Source organism: Pleurodeles waltl, chromosome 7, assembly GCF_031143425.1.
Source record: "Pleurodeles waltl isolate 20211129_DDA chromosome 7, aPleWal1.hap1.20221129, whole genome shotgun sequence".
Classification (NCBI taxonomy): domain Eukaryota; kingdom Metazoa; phylum Chordata; class Amphibia; order Caudata; family Salamandridae; genus Pleurodeles; species Pleurodeles waltl.
This window is the reverse complement of record NC_090446.1, coordinates 465,800,228-465,823,832: the sequence shown is the minus strand read 5'-3', so window position 1 is coordinate 465,823,832 and position 23,605 is coordinate 465,800,228. Positions and strand designations below refer to the sequence as shown.

Here is a 23,605-nt window from a genome sequence, read left to right as displayed (position 1 = left end):
GTGAAATGGAGCCCCTCCCATCACACACACTAAACATACCCCCGACACACCCTATGACCCCCATGTCTGGTATCCGCATACGCCCTCTCAATGTCCTTGGCATGCACACAGTCAGGAAAAGCTTCACTGTCTATTCCTATGCTAAAGGACAACAAGCCCACATAGATCTTCTTCATGAGTCCCACACAACTTCAGATGAACTAGTGCACCTGCACACATGATGGAGGGGCAAAATTCATGCCACGACATACTCCACTTACCCATGGGGTGCTCTGATTTGGATTTGGCCAGGCACCCCATTCCAGGTGCTAGACAGATCACATCCCCCTTATCTGCCACGTCTTTGCACGCACAAACAGACCGATTGAGAGGTTGAACCCATCATTGGTACCTCTCCGATGCTTGGAGATGCCTTCCCCTCCAGGGCCAAGCTCTACTCCAGTAATTCAGCTTCCCATCATTTGCATGTACACCTAGATCGCTTTCTGTGCTTCACCTCCTTGATCCCCCTTGTCAGACATTCAGACTACTTAGGCTGTTTAATCTCCGAGCACAATGCCCATATCATTGATCTGCATTGCCATTCTCCATGCCCGCCCACACCAACATGGAAACTTCCAAGGGACAGCTTGGGGGGGTCCACTCTTCCGAGAGACATAGCAAACACATATCTGTAGGTATTTCAATGAGAATCAAAGAACCGCCACCGCTAGAAACCTTGAGTGGGACGCCTTTAAGGTGGTAACAGGACGTATATGCAAGTAAGTAATAGTGGGCATCCGCAGAACAATAGATAGAGTTATCAGCTGCTGAGCACCACATAACGGATGAAGGAAAGCAAGCGGACCACACACCTGCATCCCCCATGTATACAGAAGCAAAGACAGAATACATTAGTCTTCTGACTTGCCTATGGTACTTCAAAGTTACAGCCCACACTGCCAAAGACAACAGCAAAGGCAACATCAGACAAGATCCTACGATAAATCCAATCAGAAATGTAACAGTTGAACCCAGGACTATGATACACACACAAGGTGAGATAATATAAGCATTCCACACATTCTACTCTTACCTCTATCAGGCAGCAACATTCCTTGCCCCCAGTGCATCATCCAAATTCATAAGGGACATTCACCTCCTGTTCATAAATGACTCCTCCAGCCTTGCCCTTGACGCGGCTGTAACAATCCCCAAGATCACTCAGGATATCAAGGTTTTAGTGCACAATACAAGCCCAGGACTTGACGGGCAACTCCTCGAATACTACATGGAGTTCTCCATCCTCCTTGCCCCATCTCACCGAAATGTTCGAGGGCCAGTCACACCTCCAAAGCTGCTCCACAGCCCTCCAGCCTACCACTGACAGCTCTCCCTGCATTCCTGACTCTGATTGCCTCAGCTCCGCCTGCATTCCTGAGCTTGAGTGCGACAGTTCCACCTGCCTTGCGAAGCCTGATTGCGACAGCTCCACCAACATTCCTGATCCTGATTGCGTCTGCTGATGCCCCTGCTGACACCTCCATCATGGCATGCCATTCCCACCGTCCCGCCTACCAACCCGGCACCTCCCTCCTCCCAGCGCATATAATGGAGGCCGCAGTGTGGCTGTGCCATGGATGCATGCAGAAGGCGTTCTGCTGGTGTGCCGAAGGGAAGCCTGTCTGCACCCGTCCATGCCTTGTCCCCACGTACCTTCAGGACTGCTGGTCCTTCCACCCCCCACCGCTACATCACCAAGGATCTCCAGGCCCTGAATGTCAGACACCCCATCAACAGCTGCTTCACAGCCTCCCCACTCTCAACCAAAGGACCCTTCACCTGCCTGCATTGCTGTTTCTCCTGCAATGGGGACCCACCTGCGCACACTCACACCTACATGGCACTGACACAGAAGACTATGAACAACCAAGCACCACCCCAGTGCATCCTGTTAAATGCCCGCTCCTTATGCAAACACGCCACAGAAATCTGGGACACCATCACCACCCATGACCCAGAAGTCACCTTTACCACCAAAATATGTCTAACACCGTCCTCAAAGCCCGACATCGCCACAGCCTGATGGCTATAGGATGATACACTGAGACCGCTGCAACAATTATGGCGGAAACCATCCAATGCACCATCAGCAATGATGACCCAATGCCCCTCAGGAATCTCCGACTCCAGACCGATGCCAACACCATGAGGCAAGGCATTCTCACATACAGACCCCCAGACCATGCCCATCCTCGACTGCCAACTATCCATGAATCAACAAGTAAACTAATTCGCCTCCTCATGCTTCTACGTCCTGCGTATGCTCCGTAGAATCTTCAAACGGATCCCTACCAACACCAGAAAGACAGTCATGCATGCCCTGGTCATCAGCCACCTCGACTATGGCAACGCTTTCTACGCCAGAGTGTCCTCCCAGCTACTTAAAAGACTCCAGACTCTACAGAACACCGAACCAGACTTATTTTCAACCTCCCCAAGCGCTCAAGCATCACAGTCACACCTTAGGAACCTCCACTGGCTCCCCATCCAGAAGAGATGCCAACTCAAAATCCTCACACTCTCATACAAGGCTCTCCACAACCTAGGGCTGTCATACGTCAACCATCGCCTGAGTTTCTACATCCCAGCAAGACAAAAACGCTCTGCCTTGTTAAACCATGGACCCCCCACATCCATCGCAGCAGCACAGGAGGCTGTTCCTTCTCCTACACAGCAGCCAAGTCCTGGAACCGCCCGCCCCTCCACCTCTGAACAGCTCCCTCCATGGCAGACTTCAACAGGACACTCAAGATGTGGCTTTTCGACTGAGACAGACACCTTTAGGGGTGATAGTGCTGTGCTTTACAAATGCTGTGATTGATTTATGCTTGATTGAGGTAGCCCTCCACCTAGGTGAGCTTCCACACACCCTGCGAGAGTCCCTCTTGGTCAAGATCCTTAAACCTGCACAACTGCCATCCTAAGAGCAGACTATAAAATTGTGGAGAAAGTCCTAGCAGCCAGATATACTCAGATCCTCTTGGAACTAATACACATGGACCAGCACGGGTTAATTCCAGTTCTGAGTACTTCCCAGAATATACAGAACCTTTTCCACGTTCAGGATCATGTATAGGGCTGCTGTCCATGAGAGGCCTGTCTTACATTGGAATCGGAGAAGGTGTTCGATACACTGTCCTGTGAATTTCTTTTCCAGGTGCTAGCCTGCATGGGCATAAGACAAAGATTGCTTGTCTACACCAAACTCCTTTACATCAACCTGTCCTCCCGGATTCACGTGTAGCACCTTATTTTGGCTCCCTTTCCGATCGAGCATGGCACCCAACAGCGATGCTCACTCTCCCCGCTGTTGTTTGCAATGATAATGGAACCCCTAGCTATACGACTGTGCAGGGAGGGTCAGGATTGGGGCATTCCCCTGGAAGACAGTACACACACTGTATCTTCATATTGGAATGATCTCCTGACCTCTCCCCTATTCATGAAACACTTAATGCTTTTGTGGCGGCAGCAGGAATCTGTTTTATTTGGACAAAATCCACAATATAACCTCTTTCTGCAGATCATCCCCGCTTATCATACGCCTTGGGGAAGCACAACTTCATTGGTACCACAAGGCGGTTCAATATTTAGGAGTGCGCCTGTATCATTTCCCATCTGATCTCTATGAAGAAAATTACGGAGGGCCTTGGTCGGAATCTGCTTATTGGTGCCCTTCAGGCAGCCATTACCATTGGATGCATTTGGGAAAAAGTGCAGAGGCAAAAATGGTCTTTCTGATACCTTGTGATACCACCATGGTCATTCTTTACCAAGCTCGACTCTCTCCTGGGCACACTTACATGGGGTGGTGGGTGATACCGAGATGCCCTTAAAAAGCTTTGGATTCTCCCCTCCTTCAAAGCATATTTCCTAGCTAGCCAGCTACAATGGCGCTCATACTGGGCAGTGTGGAAACATATGGGGAAAGCTACCAACGAACAGGAACCCATAGCTGTAGCCACCCTCCATTGTTTTCTTTTACCTAAGGCTGTACCCCCATATCCCTGGCTGCTACAGATGGTAGTAGCACGCTTTTGTATGCTTCGCTTACATCGCCTCGCACCTGGAACTCCTGCATATATGCCGTCCAAGCCCCTCATCATCCTCCCTCCTTTCCTGGGTTGTTACACAACTAAAGCCTTGCAGCTTTGCACTGACCACTTGGTAACCATATGGATAGCCTATATTTGGATGGCCACATACTCACCTTTCTGCAACTGCCCACAGACAATGTCTTCCCCGGGACAGTCTTTTATTCACCGCCAACTCCATGCCATCTTCCAAGCCATATGGGACTCCCCTGAAATTGAACCTCCCAACTACCGGGTATTACACACAGTACTCCTTATGGGCAATGTCCGTCACCAAACAACATGGCTCTATAATGCCATCTGTGAACTTGCGAACACCTCGCTCACTACACTACGACACAAGTGGGATGATGACTTTGGGAGAGATCTTCATGACAAAGAGTGGACGAAGACCTTAGAACACCCGCAGCAGGTTTCACTTAACTCCCCAATCAGAAACATTCAATTCTTTTTACTACACAATCTTCTCCTTGCCCTGCACAACTGAACCGCTATTACACAAATGCACAGATGCACTGCCCCCAATGTCACATGCCTGATGCAAATCTTATGAATATGCTGTGGTCATGTCCAACCCTGCAACACTACTTGCAAGCAGTACACAACACTTTGCAGGAGGTCACAGAACTACTGGATCTGCACACCTGGGAGGCGACAGCCCTGGTTATCTTCAAAAGCCCAAATCAATAAAAGTGTGTGTCCCATTTGCTGTGTTGGCTCTCCTTCTGGCCAAGCATACACTTACCCTTCAAAGGTGACCACTGACTGCCCCATCGGAGACAACCTGGTATGGGGTACTGCGCAAATGGGGTCGAGTGGAGGAAGAAGCCCTTTACTACAAGGAGGTGTGACATCTCAACAACCAACTTATCTCTACACAATGGCCCAAAATTCATACTCCGTTCCTCCAAGTGGTCGAACAAGATGAAGCCCCACGTAACACTCAATGAACGCTTCAATACCCAAAACACAAAATATACTCCAGATACCACATAACTAACTCTTTGAACTAGACCACCGTCCGCCTGCTATTTTCACCTCTGACCTAGAGTAGGAGCAGACACCTGGACAGAATACTCCTTGCCTATCACCTGACCTACCTGGTCTCAGTCTGATTATGCATAATCTGTCTCTTAACAATTCCAACGCCACTTCCTTGAAACCTCATGCCCACCGCTGCCAACCCCTGCAAATACTCCCTTCTCCTCTCATTTCTTGTTTATTCCCCAGTTGCTAATCATATGACGGAATAAATTTAGTACTCTCAGTCAGTCAGAATAACTTTCTTTGGTCTAGCTTGACTGTAAAAGTAAACATAAAAACACAATACATACAACGAATGTTGGAAAATGGGTTATTGGTAGGGCAGGTAGGTACCTAAACCTAGCAACAAGCCACTAACCTCCACATAGGTACAGTTAGGTCTCAGTAAATTAATCCCAGCTCAACCCTTGGTAGCTTGGCAACGAGCGTCAAGGCTTAACTTAGGAGACAAAGTGTAAAGCATTCAAATATCACAAAACAGTAATTAAATAAAACACAGGAAACAGTTTAAAAATCCAAAACCAATTTATAAAAATAGCTTATATTTTTATCTTTAAAATGACACAAAAACGATTAAAATTGGTTCAGGGGAACCGGAGATATGAATTTTTAAAGTATTATTATTTTCTAGCGCTTAGAAACAAAAAGCGCCAATCGGGTCATCTGGTTGCACCAGGACCGGGGCAAAGTCAAACTTTCAGGCCGACCGCGATGGAGCCCTGCTCGGCTACAAGTCGCGGGAGGCCTCGGTTAAAAAGTTACCTTCTGACTTAGTCTCTTTTTTGATGTTTTTCTTCCCCGGGACGAACCTGCCAGTTGAATCCGACCTCCTGGAGCCCTTGTCCGGATACGCGAAGTCGGTTTCCTCGGTGGTGATTTTTACCTTCGGACTTAGTCGTTTTTTCGAGATGAAAATCCTTCGACCGGGGTAAACCTGGATCTTGATCCGACGTCCGTGGAGCCCTTCTCGGATTCGATGGCTGGGAGGTCCCGGTCAACTTTTTACCTTCGGACTTAGTCTCTTTTTTGGATGTTTTTCTTTACCGGGACGAACCACGAAGTCAGGCCGGGTCGCGGTTGAGGCAAGCCGGCTAGAATTTCCGCGTCGGGTCGGTCACTTTATGGAGCTTTTTTTAAAAAAATTCTCCAATCTTTTCCAAACTTCTGGGGCTTCACCCAGATGTTCTTTCAAGGTTCTTTTGGGGTCCACAGCTCACCCCAAGGGTCCAGAAGTTCTGTGATGGTCCTTGGGAAGTGCGGACTTCAACTCCCAGAATGCACCTGGCGCAAACTCCTTTTTGGCCACTGGACAGTGGTCAGCTGGTCACTTTTTCAGGAGTTGGTGCAGGGGACTCTGGATAGCAATTTTTCACCTGTAGCAAACAGGGAGTCCCTCCTTGAACCAGTTGAAGCCAGGCAAAGTCCTTCTTGTGGTGAAGCCCAAGTGTGCAGCTGGTGCAGTCTTTCTGAGTGCAGGGTCCAGGTGCAGGCCAGGGGTCCAGCAGGGCAGTCCTTCTTCTCCTTGTAGTTCCTTCTTCTTGAAATTTGGTGGGGATCTGAGGTGTGGGGGCAGGTCTGCCAGTTTTATCCTTGCTCCTGGGTGAAAAGCAGGGGGGCCCTGGTTCTCCAATCAGGGACAGGGTCGTACCCCTGTGATGACCACTTCCTGGGAAGTGTGGCAAAAATCCATCCCAGAAGGTAACAGTCTCTAAAAATCCAACATGGATGAATCTGATTTTTTGGAGGTTACATCTGGCTGAGCCCACCCACTGGTGTGGCTAAAAATCATAAACACACCCCTCTCATGCCCTCTCCTAATCTAATCAAGGGGGCACCTAGCTGTCTGGGGTTGCAGGATGTGGGGGTGTTGCTGGGTGCTGCAAATGTCCTTCTCTGCCTTTGAAGACCAGTTTGGCAGCCCTCCCCCTTCCTGCCTCACCATCTGCTAAGGGGAGATTCTCTCCCCCAAGCACATTCCTTTGTGTGAAGCCTGGCCACTTCACACCTAATCAAGGCAGCCTGGCAGAAGCTGCTGCAGGCTGGCCAATCAGAGCACAGCAGCAAAAACAATGCAGAGCTGAAATTGGCAACTTTTTAGGTAAAGTCTAAACTTTTTACCTGGACAAGTTATATTAAATCCAACAACTGGAAGTTGTGGGATTTATTACAACAATCAATTTGATACCAAATTCTTGGTATGTAACATTTAAGGAGACTTTAAAATTTAAAATAAAGTCTGCCCATTCTAGCCTATGAAGGCCATTTACTTCAATGAGGGAAAAACGAATTTGGCTGTTTTTACCTCACCAGGGCTTATAAATCTATTTTTATAAAGTCCCTGCTTATAGTTACATGGCACCCAGCCCTAGGGGCACATAGGGCACACCTTAGGGGTGACTTATATGTAAAAATAAGGTAGTTTAAGACTTTGGAAGTACCTTTAATTCCAAAGTCGAATTTGCATATAACTTTAATTCAAAAGCAGCCAGCAAGGCAGGCTTGCTTTTAAAATGACACTGGGCACCTCAGCAGTGCACCTAGGTGTGCACCACCTATGCTGTGGTCCCTAAACCTACATGCCCTACCATATACTAGGGACTTATAGGTAGGTTAACTTAGCCAATTATAATTAGCCTAATTTGCATATCCATTTTACACAGAGCACTGGTCCTGGGACTGGTAAGCAGTACCCAGGGCACAGCCAAGAGTCAGTAACCACAAGTACCTATCCAGAAAGAGTGGGGGTGATCAGGCAAAAAAAAAGGACTTTCCTACACTGCCCCCCCCCCCAGATGAAAGGTGATGGGTACTAACCTACACCCTGGTAGTCCTCATCAGCTAAGTGGCAAAACCTGGAAAGGCCATCTGCATTGGCATGAGCAGTCCCAGGTCTGTGCTCCACTGTGAAGTCCATCCCCTGTAGGGAAATGGACCACCTTAACAGTTTTGGGTTCTCCCCCCTCATCTGCATCAACCATCTGAGAGGTCTGTGGTCAGTTTGTACACGGAAGTGAGTGCCAAACAAGTAAGGCCTCAACTTCTTCAGGGACCAAACCACAGCAAAGGCCTCCCTCTCAATGGCACTCCATTTTTTCTCTCTGGGGAGTAGTCGCCTGCTGATGAAGGCAACTGGGTGATCATGGCCCTCTTCATTAACTTGTGCTAACACTGCCCCAATCCCTTCCTCTGAAGCATCTGTTTGCACTACAAATTCCTTGCTATATTCAGGGGCCAGTAACACTGGTGCTGAACACATAGCCTGTTTTAGGGTGTCAAAAGCTTTTTGACACTCTGGGGTCCAAATGACCTTCTTGGGCTGTTTCTTGGAGGTAAGCTCAGTTAGAGGGGCCACTATGGTCCCAAAATTTTGAACAAACCTCCTGTAATACCCAGTCAGGCCAAGAAAGGCCCTGGCCTGAGTCTGGGTTTTTGGAGCCTCCCAATCCAGGATAGTCTGGATCTTGGGCTGGAGAGGTTGTACATGGCCTCCACCAACAAGGTGGTCCAGGTACACAACAGAACTTTGCCCTATCTGGCACTTGCTTGCCTTGATAGTCAGGCCTGCTTGAAGCAGGGCCTGAAGCACTTCCTTCAGGTGGACCAGGTGGTCCCTCCAGGTGGAACTAAATACAGCTATATCATCCAGATAAGCTGCACTAAAAGATTCCAACCCAGATAGGACTCTATTCACCAACCGTTGGAAGGTGGCAGGAGCATTTTTCATCCCGAAGGGCATCACCTTGAACTGAAAGTGGCCCTCTGGTGTGGAAAATGCTGACCTCTCCTTAGCTCTTGGACTTAAGGCAATCTGCCAATATCCTGAGGTCAGATCAAATGTGCTCAGGAATTTGGCAGCCCCCAACCTGTCAATGAGCTCATCAGCTCTAGGTATGGGGTGAGAATCAGTCCTAGTGACTGCATTTAGACCTCTGTAGTCCACACAGAATCTTAATTCTTTCTTCCCACCTTGGGGATTAGCTTTGGACACCAGTACCACTGGACTGGACCAAGGACTATCAGAGGGCTCAATTACCTTCAGGTCCTACATCTTAGCCACTTCAGCTTTGATGTTGGCCTTGACCTGGTCAGACAGCCTGTACAGCTTGTTCTTGACAGGCAAGCTGTCACCAGTGTCAACATCATGGACACACCAATTGGTGAGTCCAGGGGTCAGGGAGAACAGACTAGCAAACTGTCCCAAGACTTGCTTACAGTCTTGTTGTTGCTGATCTGTCAATTTGGGAGAGAGTACCACTCCCTCCACTGACCCATCTTTTGCCTTTGAGGACAGGAGGTCTGGCAGAGGTTCACCCTCCTCCTCCTTCCCTTCATCAGTGACCATCAGCATGGTCATGTCTGCCCTGTCCTGATGGGGTTTCATCCTGTTTACATGTAGGATCCTGTGAGGATTCCTGGGGGTGCCAAGGTCCACCAAGTAGGTGACCTCACCTTTTTTCTCTAGGATTGGATAGGGCCCAGTCCATTTGGCCTGTAGTGCCCTAGGAGCCATGGGCTCCAAAACCCACACCAGCTGTCCTGGGTGATACTCAGGCATGGTAGCCTTTTGATCATGCCAGAGCTTCATGAGCTCCTGACTGGCCTCCAGGTTTCTGCTTGCCTTCTTCATATACTCAGCCATGCGAGACCGCAGGCCTAGTACATAATCCAGCACATTCTCCTTGGCTTCCTTGAGAGGCTTTTCCCAAGACTCTCTCACCAAGCACAATGGGCCTCTTACAGGGTGCCCAAACAGTAACTCAAAGGGGCTGAATCCAACCCCCTTCTGTGGCACCTCCCTGTAGGCAAACAGCAGGCATGGGAGGAGGACATCCCATCTCCTCCTGAGTTTGTCAGACAAACCCATGATCATGCCCTTCAGGGTCTTATTGAATCTTTCCACCAGACCATTGGTCTGTGGATGGTAGGGTGTGCTGAACTTATAAGTAACACCACACTCCTCCCACGTGGCTTTCAGATAGGCTGACATAAAGTTTGTGCCCCTATCTGAGACCACCTCCTTTGGGAATCCCACTCTGGTGAACACACCAAGTAGGGCCCTAGCCACTGTGGGAGCAGTGACTGTCCGGAGGGGTATTGCCTCAGGGTACCTGGTGGCATGGTCCACTACCACCACAATGTACCTGTTACCTGAAGCAGTTGGTGGGTCTAGGGGACCAACAATGTCAATCCCCACCCTCTCAAAGGGAGTCCCAACCACTGGCAGTGGAATCAAGGGAGCCTTTGGCTTGCCCCCTGTCTTGCCACTGGCTTGACAGGTGACACAGGAGCTGCAAAACTCCCTGACTTTTTCTGACATTTCGGGCCAATAAAAATGGTTGACCAGCCTGCTCCAGGTCTTGGTCTGTCCCAAATGACCAGCTAAGGGGATATCATGGCTTAAGGTAAGGAGGAATTCTCTATACTTTTGGGGGACCACTACTCTCCTAGTAGCCCCTTCTTTAAGGGCCCTTGCCTCAGTGTAGAGAACTCCATCCTCCCAGTAAACCTTGTGGGTACCACTGGTATCCCCTTGTTCTTGCCTGGCAGCAGTCTGCCTCAGGCTCTCAAGAGTGGGACACTCTCTTTGTCCCTGGCACAAATCTTCTCTGGTGGGCCCACCTGCCCCTTGCAGTTCTGCCAAGTCAGGCAGAGTTTGCAGGGAAGGTGTCCCTCCCTCAGAGTTCAGATCCTCCCCCTCAGGGTTGGATTCTTCCTGACCCTCTGTACTTGTTGGGGCTGGCAAGCCAGACCCAGTGCCTTTTCTCTTTTTCTTGGAGGCTTGGCCCATTGTTCCAGGGTCCAAGTGTCCAGCATTCCCCTGTTGTGCCGCCTGTGACCTGGTCACAGCACACACCCATTCAGGGAGGTCCAGCATCTGTGTTTGGACCCTTCTTTCCACTTCTGACCACTCAGATGCTTCAAGATCATTCCCCAGTAGACACTCTACTGGGAGGGCAGGAGCTACAGCTACTTTTTTAGGGCCAGTCACACCTCCCCATTCCAGACTCACCATAGCCATGGGATGGAGTTTGGTTCTGGTATCTGCATAAGTCACCTGGTGGAAGACACCAGGTAAGACCTGCTCTGGAGAAACCAGCTTTTCTGCGACCATTGTCACACTGGCTCCTGTATCTCTCAGAGCTTCCACTTCAGTCCCATTGACTTTAGGCCTCTGCCTATACCTCTCCATGATGGGAGGTAAGGTGGCCATAGTTGCAATGTCCACCCCACCCACGGATACTAAGGTGACCTCAGTGTACCCTGATTCCACCCCTGGGCCAACTTCCACCCCCAACCCTACACTAGCAATCCCCTGGGATTGCCCACCAGTGGGGGGCTTCTTGGAGCAGATAACATCTCCTCTTTTATGTCCTGGCTGATGACAGTCAAAACACTTGCCGGCCTTAGCAAGCTCCTGAAACTTTCCTGCTTTAGCAGGATCATAATTCTTTCCCTGATACCCTTTCCCTTTAAAAGTGAATTGGCTCGGGGCTCCCCCTCCCTGAGAAGTTTTTGGGGACTCTTGTGAGGACTCTTTAGGTTTTTTGTCATCTTTCCCCTGGTTCTTCCCCTGAGAAGAACCATGTCCTCCCTTTTTCTGATCACCCCCTGGGGGTTTCTGGTTAACCCTAGTTCTTAACCAGTCATCTGCTGCCTCCCCTAGCTCTCTGGGGTTGGTCAACCTAGAGTCTACTAGATACTGGCGGAGCCTCTCTTGGACACAATTAGTTAGAAGGTGCTCCCTCATAATCAAATTGTACAGCCCCTCAAAGGTACTTACCCTGTTGCCCTGTATCCAGCCCTCCAGTGCTTTTACTGAAATGTCCACAAAGTCCACCCAGGACTGGGTGCTTGTCTTTTGGGTGTCCCTAAACTTAAGCCTATACTGCTCTGGGGTTAGACCAAACTTTTTAGTCAAGCAACTCTTCATACTGGGGTATGAGTCTGCATCCTCCCCACTCATGGTTAGGAGCCTATCCCTCCCAGAGTTGGGAACTAACTCCCAAAGGAGTGAACCCCAGTACTGAGGCTTGACTTTCCTCATCTGGAGGGCCCTCTCAAAGGCCCCCAGCCACTTATCTATGTCATCCCCCTCTACATAGGCAGGAACCACCCCTTTGGGTAATCTGGGGGCAAAACCCCCACCCAGGGACACCTCAGTTTCTTTCTCGCTGCCTCCATCTTTTTTTTCTTTGCTTGCCCACTTTTCTAGGGCAAGCTTATCTGCCTCCAAAGCTATGTAGGCTAGCTGGGCTTCCAGCTCTCTTTCTCTGATGGATGGGTTCTCTCCTCCTGAAAGGACCCCCTTCCTACCACTAGCTTTGGGTCTGCCCCTAGTGACTGTATCCACTGAGGACCGTTCCTCCTCTTCCTCACTTGGGGTCTGATGCCTTCCCTCCCCTGAAAGGTTAGAGCTAGCATCTTCCCCTTTTTCTTCCTCCTCTGGAGCTTCCTCTGTCTCTACCTCTTGGGCCTCAGCCCATGCTGTCAGGGATTTAATCAGGATTTCCTTCCTGAGATTAGTGGTTGCAGGCAACCCTCTTTCAATACACAACCCCCTAAGCTGGACTACTGTCAGTGTGGGTAGGCTAGCCAGATCAAGCTCCATGGTTCCCTAGTTTTGTGTCAACAAAAACTTTTTGCAAAAATTGGAAACAAGAATTTAGAAAAATTACAAAAATTAAATAATTGAAATTAATCCAAATTAAAAATTAAAAACAATTTTTGCACTAGGTCAATTTAAAGGATTTTTAATTTGTTTTACCTAAAACTGTAACGTGATATTGAACACAAGTACAGGATCCCGTCGCTGCTTCCAATTATGTTGGAAAATGGGTTATTGGTAGGGCAGGTAGGTACCTACACCTAGCAACAAGCCACTAACCTCCACATAGGTACAGTTAGGTCTCAGTAAATTAATCCCAGCTCAACCCTTGGTAGCTTGGCAACGAGCGTCAAGGCTTAACTTAGGAGACAAAGTGTAAAGCATTCAAATATCACAAAACAGTAATTAAATAAAACACAGGAAACAGTTTAAAAATCCAAAACCAATTTATAAAAATAGCTTATATTTTTATCTTTAAAATGACACAAAAACGATTAAAATCGGTTCAGGGGAACCGTAGATATGAATTTTTAAAGTATTATTATTTTCTAGCGCTTAGAAACAAAAAGCGCCAATCGGGTCATCTGGTTGCACCAGGACCGGGGCAAAGTCAAACTTTCAGGCCGACCGCGATGGAGCCCTGCTCGGCTACAAGTCGCGGGAGGCCTCGTTTAAAAAGTTACCTTCTGACTTAGTCTCTTTTTTGATGTTTTTCTTCCCCGGGACGAACCTGCCAGTTGAATCCGACCTCCTGGAGCCCTTGTCCGGATACGCGAAGTCGGTTTCCTCAGTGGTGATTTTTACCTTCGGACTTAGTCGTTTTTTCGAGATGAAAATCCTTCGACCGGGTTAAACCTGGATCTTGATCCAACGTCCGTGGAGCCCTTCTCGGATTCGATGGCTGGGAGGTCCCGGTCAACTTTTTACCTTCGGACTTAGTCTCTTTCTTGGATGTTTTTCTTTACCGGGACGAACCACGAAGTCAGGCCGGGTCGCGGTTGAGGCAAGCCGGCTAGAATTTCCGCGTCGGGTCGGTCACTTTATGGAGCTTTTTTTTCAAAAATTCTCCAATCTTTTCCAAACTTCTGGGGCTTCACCCAGATGTTCTTTCAAGGTTCTTTTGGGGTCCACAGCTCACCCCAAGGGTCCAGAAGTTCTGTGATGGTCCTTGGGAAGTGCGGACTTCAACTCCCAGAATGCACCTGGCGCAAACTCCTTTTTGGCCACTGGACAGTGGTCAGCTGGTCATTTTTTCAGGAGTTGGTGCAGGGGACTCTGGATAGCAATTTTTCACCTGTAGCAAACAGGGAGTCCCTCCTTGAACCAGTTGAAGCCAGGCAGGTAGGTTAACTTAGCCAATTATAATTAGCCTAATTTGCATATCCATTTTACACAGAGCACTGGTCCTGGGACTGGTAAGCAGTACTCAGGGCACAGCCAAGAGTCAGTAACCACCAGTACCTATCCAGAAAGAGTGGGGGTGACCAGGCAAAAAAAAAGGACTTTCCTACAACGAATAATCAGTATACCTTACTATCATTCAAAATGACATCATTCTAGCATCGTAAAATTAATAAAAACTTACAAAAAGATCAGTATTAAAAACTCACAGACAAAAAAAGTAAAAAGAAGATCAATACATAACTACCGTGGTCCTCTTTTTAATGGCACATTGAATGTAAGCAGCAATTAAGAAACAGATCTTCACATTTGGCAATGTTTGCAAATAGGCAAAAGAGGTTCTACAATACTGTATATTCGCATGTTTTGAAAAAGGTAGCACCTCCTCAGAGCTGAATAGAATGTACAGAAAAACATAAAGGGCATTGTGTTTTCTGCAGAACAATCACTACAGGGGAAAAAGGTAAACTTGATCAGTAAGAACCCTGTGAAGGGAAAGCAGCCAAAAAATGCACCACGCTTAGTCTGGGACTGACTAGCAGAAATCTGTGATGCTGGCTACTCACCTAAACTAAATACTGTTCAACACCATCATTTGTGGAAATACCCATATACGCCTGAGGAGTTGGTTTATTATCTCCCTCCTCACTCTGACAACCAGACAACTGGTGAAGAACTCATTTTTCAGAGAGTATAAGAGCTTGCTTTTAGGCTACTAGGGGAGCAAAAAAGATCTTCTCAACCCAAGCTAAGGAAGGTACTGTAAATGTACTTAATCCAGGGGATATTTAGGAATTGGTTGAGTTTCAAGCAATCAGTGAGCATGGCCCGATTGAAGGAAGTTTGACTCCTTGTCCAAATCCTTAGCCACAAGAGGAGGGATTGCATTTTGATCAAGTCATTGATATACCCTAACCCCACCTTGGAGTGGCATATAGAGGAACTGGTACATTTGGGCATACCAAGCAACCTTTTGATGAAACCATTCTCAATTCTTTCCAGCCTAACTTAATCACTAATACCCCAAACTCCAGCCCCGTAGGAGGCAATAGCACAGCACATGGCTCTGTAAATAGTCACAAGTTCCCTGACGGGCTTGCAGTCTAGCAAATCTAAAAAAACACCTCCACAGCCGTAGAGAAGGCAGTGGCTCTGCAGGACTTCTAGGGACCCCACCTAAGACATTTATCCAAAGGAATTCCTAAATAAGACAACGTGAGTGTTAGACCTGACAGCCTTAGGGTAGTCACCCCTAACTTTTTGCCTGCCTCCCTCCACTTTTTGGACACTGTTTTTGCTGGCTTTTAGACTCTCCGCTCTTTACCACTGCTAACCAGTGCTAAAGTGCATATGCTCTTTCCCTTAAAACATGGTAACCTTGAATCATACCTGATTGGACTATTAATTTACTTATAAGTCCCTAGTAAAGTGCACTCTATGTGCATAGGGCCGGTAGATTAAATGCTACTAGTGGGCCTGCAGCACTAGCTGTGCCACCCACTTAAGTAGCCCCTTTTTCCTTGTCTCAGGCCTGCCATTGCAAGGCCTGTGTGTGCAGTTTCACTGTCACCTCGACTTGGCATTTAAAAGTACTTGCCAAGCCTAAAACTCCCCTTTCTCCACATATAAGTCACCTCTAATGTGTGCCCTAGGTAACCCCTAGAGCAGGGTGCTGTGTGGGTGAAAGGCAGGACATGTACCTGTGTAGTTTACATGTCCTGGTAGTGTAAAACTCCTAAATTCGTTTTTGCTCTACTGTGAGGCCTGCTCCCTTCATAGGTTAACATTGGGGCTGCCCTCATACAGTATTGAAGTGGTAGCTGCTGATCTGAAAGGAGTAGGAAGGTCATATTTAGTATGGCCAGAATGGTAATATAAAATCCTGCTGACTGGTGAAGTTGGATTTAATATTACTATTCTAGAAATGCCACTTTTAGAAAGTGAGCATTTCTTTGCACTTAAATCTTTCTGTGCCTTACAATCCACGTCTGGCTGGGCTTGGTTGACAGCTCCTTGTGCATTCACTCAGACACACCCCAAACACAGGGTACTCAGCCTCACTTGCATACATCTGCATTTTGAATGGGTCTTCCTGGGCTGGGAGGGTGGAGGGCCTGCTCTCACACAAAGGACTGCCACACCCCCTACTGGGACCCTGGCAGACAGGATTGAACTGAAAGGGGACCTGGTGCACTTCTTAGCCACTCTTTGAAGTCTCCCCCACTTCAAAGGCACATTTGGGTATAAAACAGGGCCTCTGCCCTACCTCATCAGACACTTGCTGGAGAAGAAACCTGAACCAGAAACTACATCCTGCCCAGAAGAACTGCCTGGCTGCTCAAAGGACTCACCTGTCTGCTTTCTACAAAGGACTGCTGCCTTGCTGTTGGCCTGCTGCCTTGCTGAACTCTTGTCTGGCTGTGAAAGTGCTCTCCAAGGGCTTGGATAGAGCTTGCCTCCTGTTTCCTGAAGTCTCAGGACCACAAAGACTTCTCTTTTTCACTTGGACGCTCCGTGCGCCGAATATTTCGACGCACAGCTTGTACCGCGGCGAGAAAAACGCCGCACACCGACGCTGATCGACGCAAAGCTCTTGGGACGACCGGAAATCCGATGCACGGCTTCGCAAGGACAACGCCGCCCGAACTCTAGAGGAGAAATCGACGCAACGCCTGCCGTGAGATCGTAATTTCGACGCGCAGCCCCACAGAACGACGCGCAGCCGGAAAACAAGCAGGAAAATCCACGCACAGACCCGGGACATCTGGTAATCCCCGCGACCCACAGAAAGAGACTGTCCGCGCGCCGGAAACGGCGCACGACTTCCCCGCGTGGAAAATAACGACGCAAGTCCGTGTGTGCTGGGGAGAAATCGATGCACACACCCTTTTTCCACGCACCTCTTCCTTTGTGGCCCTCTGAGGAGATTTTTCCACTCCAAACCAGGTACTTGTGCTTGAAAGAGACTTTGTTTATATTCTAAAGACTTAAGACACTTTGGGGGTTATTCTAACTTTGGAGGAGGTGTTAATCCGTCCCAAAAGTGACGGATTTACCACCAGCCGTATTACGAGTCCATTATATCCTATGGAACTCGTAATACGGCTGGTGGTATATCTGTCACTTTACCGTCACTTTTGGGACGGATTAACACTCCTCCAAAGTTAGAATAACCCCCTTTATATCACTTTTCAGTGATATCTCTACAATTTCCCATTGCAACTTTATTCTTTTGACCTACAATTATCCTGATAAATATTCTATATTTTTCTAAACACTGTGTGGTGTATTTTTGTGGTGCCATATGGTGGTATTGTATGATTTATTGCACAAATACTTTACACATTGCCTTCTAAGTTAAGCCTGACTGCTCGTGCCAAGCTACCAGAGGGTGGGCACAGGATAATCTTGGATTGTGTGTGACTTACCCTGACTAGAGTGAGGGCTTTTGCTTGGACAGGGGGTAACCTGACTGCCAACCAAAAACCCCATTTCTAACAGTGAGGATAGAGCTAACTTTATTGCTACTGATTGTGAAGGCAGCATTTCCATTTTTCCTGGCGCCAAAAACCATGAAGTGTCTTGGTTTGATTCACCTTTAGATGCAGACCCTCCATGAACTTGCAAAAACAGTCCAACAACCACTGCAGCCCAGTGGCACCCTGGCTTGAGGACTGTATTGTCAGCATAGATTAACGCTGAGACACCACGTTCCCCAACACGAGGACAATCCGTCCTGAGCTGTAAGAGATCTGCCTCCAAACCATTGATGTTTAGTGAGAAAAGGAACGTGGCCAGGAGACAGCCCTGGTGCACTCCCCTGGCAAGGTTAAAAGCAGTTATCTTCCCCTTGGACCATACCTCACACTTGCAGTATCTTCATTAAGAACTTCCCTAAGGAAGTTGATAATATACTTATCAACCCCCATACAGAACAAGATACTCCACAGCTTAGACCAATTAACTAAAGGCAAGTCCACGAATGCCAACTATAGCTTGCCCTTTTTTGTCCACAGTATATTTTCTAATTAATAGTTACAGATTAAGAGACTGTTTAACCATCCCTAGACCAGGTTGAAAGCCAAAATGGAGTTCCGAAAGAGCATTGTGTTCATTGGCCCAAGACTGCAGGCTTTCCAGCATTTATAAGCCCCATAATTTTAGTTATTGACTTAATTAAGGAAATTTGGCAATATCATTGGGGATCTCTTGTAGAACCCTTCTTAAAAATAGGTACAATAACAGCATGTGATGATGTCATGTACTACCATCCTGTCTTTTTCCTTAACTTATTCTCGCTTTACCCTACCAATAGATTAGCTGTCAACTACATGAGACTTCATTTGGCTCCTTGATTATACCACTGTACTCGTTCTGTTATATTGTTTAATTCCTATTTTTTTTACCACAGCGGCATGTTTTGTTATATCTGTTGTTTGTGATGAAAAAACGGGAAAAAAAGAATTATAAAAAACAATTAAGCCATTATGAGGTGCCATCAGTGATGTTATCACTGAGCTGCTGAGACTCATATTATTTATCATTCTAGTGAAACTGGACATTAATACAAGGGAACATTTGGTAGTGAAAGCAGTTCTTGCACATAAAAGAAAATGATGTTAGTTTCGATAACAAATATCTCATTAGGACTAAAACATGTGACCGGAATTTTACCCTGAGATCTGTTAGCAAGCACACCAAAACACTAACCTATTTAGTAGTTTGTTGCTTTCCTTTCACAGGAATAGAGCTCCTGGTCAACGCCGAATCTCCCCGGGTTATTAAGACCCATCTGCCCGTCAAGCTGCTTCCTAAGACCATCTGGGAGAACAACTGCAAGGTATCAAGCCCCGGGGTAATTGAGATGTGTGGGGATTGTAATGTGATAAGGTAACCTCTAGGGGTAACGTGGGAGATTGCCATAAGGATAGCAAGCAATATCAATCTTCTACAGCTGTAAGGATGTTGAGTAGGGCATTCTTATTGAAGGTCCTCTGATGTGTGTTATCATCTCCTTAAAGTGTCATTTTTATGACAATTTGCAGTTACATTACACACCTCTTACTTTCCTGCAGATTATCTATGTTGCACGAAATGCAAAGGACGTGGCAGTCTCCTATTACTTCTTCTATAAGATGGCTTTGATGCATCCAGATCCTGGGAGCTGGGACGAGTTTCTGGAAAAATACATGACAGGAGAAGGTAAGTCTCTGAAGCCTCCCATTGGAGCTTATTATGGCTAAAACACTGATAGAAAACCAAGCCAATTACAATTTTTGTAGCCGAATCCACATAATGTTATTTTGACATTGAGAGGTAGATTATCCCTCCATTCTCTGCCCTGAGGTGCCCTTCTGCCCCTTTCCTTGCCCTGTTTCTCCCTAGTGGCCGCAATCTGTTTGATGCCACTGTAGGAATTACACATGTTCATTACTCTGACAGCAAAGTACTAGTACAGTGTAGGATGCTTAGCCCCTTCAAACCAGGTTGTAGGGTGACTTGAGTGGCGGAGGCAGTGTGCTTTTTTGGTGTGGCAGGCACAGAGGCCTTTGCATTTGTACTTTTGGGACAGTCCCCATAACCGGCTACGTCGTGTGTATGCTGTATACATGGTATGTATGAGATCATGTATGGTACTTGTTATTTTCTACAACCATACAATGCTTGTAGCACAATGTTGATGTCCCTCCAACTACCCTCATAATTATAGTAGTCACTGGGGCCTCCGGCTCAGAGGAATTTGAGCATCTGTAGAAACTACTGCCAAGCCTGGTGCACACTCACAACCCAGTTTAGCATCCTTGTATTCAGGAAGCTTGGAAGTTGGATTTCTAGGTGACACAGCTTGAAATGGTGTATTAGCTTCACATCAGTGAGCCTCATTCCAAGCAGCCACTGGCACTGTGGAAGGGGTTAGTGCTCATACTGAATTTAAGGTAACTGTTGCAGAGAAACTACTTTGAGACTGTGCCAGGAGTTGTCTCTGTTTCCTTCAAAGTTATTTTTCCCAACGCAGCAATGTGGATTGCAGGTTCTGCTTTTTTGCAGTCCTAGCCTATACGAATTTGTGAGTGTAATCCTACTACTTTTCTATACTCCAGGCAGACTTCAGTAATATCTATTCCATGCGTTGCAATAAAGATAACTACAAGACACAGGGCAGCCACGAGTCACATTAGATAGTTTCAGAAATGTAACTAGCACCTTATTAAAGATAAACCCGAAAAGGTAGTAAACGTGCAGGAAGAAGTGGTTTAGCACATCTGGGATAGACAACACTGTTAGGACTAACAATATGTATGTACTACAATAACAATACCGTTAACAAGCTTTTTCTATTGATTATGCATAGCTAAGATACTGCACTGGGTAAGCTGGGTTTTTGAGGAAGGAGGAGCTGGGCATTTTACTCAGACATCCCTCAAGAGACATGTATAAACAATACATCACAAAGGAGTAAGTCTACCTCCACTCTCAGAATCCAGCTAAATCCAGCTACCCCTCCAATCAGTCACTTACTATATCATTATCTTTGACCATATACAGTGCTCCACTGACTCTTAGCTAGTTTCAGGCGAAACAAAGGGCTCCTCAAAGATTCCCAGCCGACTAACCCAGGCACTGAGATATCTAAATGAGGGGGTCAGTTGAACCCCAAGCTATTGTGAGAAGATAATACTTATTGACTGAAAAAGAAGCTATGTGCATTTGTCCTTGTGGTTTGTCTTCTAAAGAAGGATGGCTATGGAACAAGCTGGGTTGATGTCCAATAAGGGTTTGAGGAGGAATTGAAGGTTGATGTGTGTTGTGTCTCATGTCTATTCTTTTGTCAGTTGCCTACGGCTCCTGGTATGAACATGTCAAGGGCTGGTGGGAGAAGAGAAAGGACCACCGCATCCTGTACCTGTTTTATGAAGATATGAAGGAGGTGAGATGACAAAGGAACCAAAACCACTGTGAATAATCCCTCTTTTAAAATGTCACCTTTGCGTGTCACTGGACTCCCTTGTTGGAGTATGGTATATGTTAATCTGGTGGCTGCACCTTTTTCTCTCTATTTCAGGACCCAAAGCGTGAAATCTGGAAGATTATGCAGTTCATGGAGAAGGAATTGGGAGAAGAGATTTTGGAAAAGATCAATCACCACACAACATTCAAGGAAATGAAGGATAACGTGATGACCAACTATAAGACCATTCCAAAATGTAGAATGGATCACACGATGTCTACTTTCATGAGAAAAGGTAAGTGTCTCTTATTGAATACCACATGTCCTCATTAAGAGCAGAGAAAATGTCAGTCTCATGCTTATTCACCTCTGGCTGTTCATGCTTTGAGGTATATTAAAAAGTAATCTTTCCTTTGACATGCCAAGTCATGGAGAATGTTCTAAAATAAAGACTTTAATGCATGCATGTGAACTTGAAATCAGAAAGCAAACATTCCAGAATATGCTTGAACATTTTACCTACATACCCCTATTGGTTAGGTCTAAAAATAAACAGTTTGGATCAGTGGTCAAAGTACATTTAAAAAAAAGTATGGGAACTGTGATGGTCCGGTCAGCTAAGTGAGCCTGGGGGCTGTGTCAAAGGCTTGGCTATAAAAACAATTGTGTAACTTTTTTTGTTCTTTCACCTTCAGATAACTATATACAAAATAATGCAGATCTTTCATAAAAGCATTAAACCTATACAAGTGAAGTTAATGAATAGGAAATTGATTATCATACATTATGACACCTATATTAGTTAATCCACAGCAGAGGTCTGTGTATGTAACCAGAGAGCTACGGATTTGAATCCTGGTTGATGCAATGCCGAATAGTAACTTGCTTATTTTTAGTGCTACGATGTCCTAGCCTATCACAGGAAGCATTGAGAACATGTAAATCATTTTTTTAACTTGCCTTACACACAGCATAAGAAAAAAAGGTTCAAAAGGTTTAAGATTACAAATAGTGCTTCCAAAATATAGATTTTAGTAATACCCAGACTGTATGTAGTCTAAATGTATTTTATAACTGTCCATTAAAAGTCCACACTTCCCAATTTAGCTGGTAATTCCGCTGCAGTGCCACATAAAAAAGAATGAATATGTCTCATCAGGAAGCTTCAAGTGATTGCATCAATTAAAGCCAATATCGGCTTCCAAGCACCCTTCACATTTACAGACTAACCATTTGTGCACATTTACATTTCTTTCAGACAAGCAGGCACCTTAGCAGGAAGGACTGTATAGCTGTCTGCCCCTTCCTGTGTTTCACTGCACTGGAGTCTCCCTGTCTTACACTTCAGTTGGAACATTTCAACTGTCGGAATTCACATAAAGTAGGATAACTATTTTTCTTAAATTAAAAAAGTGCGGGCACATTGTGCCCCTCAGAACCTACGCAGTTCGACCTCTGGTTTGGATCCTAAGAAGAGTCTACACCTCTGTATGTTTGAAAATGGTAATGGAATCCAGAGAATGTCTATGTTCCCAACTGTGTTCCACCTTTCCCACAACATGCATAAGCAATGAAGAAGGACAAATGTACCTGGTGTGTTGCATATAAATCTCCCAGTGTTAAACAATGTCTATTTCTCTCTCTTTATACAGGGATTACAGGGGACTGGAAGAACCACTTCACTGTAGCACAGAATGAGAGATTCGATGAAGACTATGAGAGGAACATGGCGGGAAGCTTTTTGCACTTCAGGGTGGAGATATGACATTTCGACCCTTTAATTGTCAATGTTTTGTATTTAAAAATGTATTTGCATCATTCACCGTTCTTGACTAATCCATTTTTCTGACGAGAACCTAGCCTATTATTTTTTACACCATGTTGCCGCAACTACTACCATTAGAAAACCCTCTAGCCAACATTCTAGTCACCGCGTTTGCAACTGTCTCATCCTGTTATAATCTCTTTTTGACCCATACATCTGACCCAGTTTGTAATCTGATGTGTACTTGCAAGTGAGCATTTTTTTTCAATAAACTCTCCCGGATTGTTTACCTATAGAAATCTGAAGTTGATGGGAATAAAAATGCACAGACCCTTTACCTCCACCTAGTTTAGGTTGACGAGGATAACTCTGACCATCTTTATGCTTCAGTCCATCTGTATTATAATGCACGTCTGTGCCCTCAATTGTCATCTGTTGGGTTGGTCCAAGTAATGCACATTTATTTGGATGATCCAGGACATAGCACTGATAAGGAGCTAAATTTGGTTGCAAATTGGAGTTATCACAGGTTATGAACAGTGAATTAAAAAAGATGTGAGAGGTGGGTTGCAACAGGGATTTCCTAAATAGGGTAAGGGCGTGGACGTCATGTAGGGGGTCACCAAGGATCGCAGTTGTGACGCCTAGCTTCTCCCTCGCGATCCCTGGCCTCAGAAGTAGCTAAATCAGTGCCAGTAACAGGG

General features: G+C 46.4%; 1 protein-coding gene across 1 annotated transcript in view; it reads left to right on the top strand.

Annotated features, from left to right (window-relative positions):
• The window catches only part of LOC138304198 (sulfotransferase 1 family member D1-like), a 426,949-nt gene extending 403,761 nt beyond the window's left edge, over window positions 1–23,188 (top strand). The window contains exons 4-8 of the mRNA XM_069244053.1: window positions 18,930–19,027; window positions 19,263–19,389; window positions 21,021–21,115; window positions 21,251–21,431; window positions 22,789–23,188. Coding sequence (XP_069100154.1) covers window positions 18,930–19,027; window positions 19,263–19,389; window positions 21,021–21,115; window positions 21,251–21,431; window positions 22,789–22,901 — 614 coding nt within the window. The 3' untranslated portion in view covers window positions 22,902–23,188. The remainder of the gene's footprint in view (window positions 1–18,929; window positions 19,028–19,262; window positions 19,390–21,020; window positions 21,116–21,250; window positions 21,432–22,788) is intronic.
• Window positions 23,189–23,605: the final 417 nt, after the last annotated feature.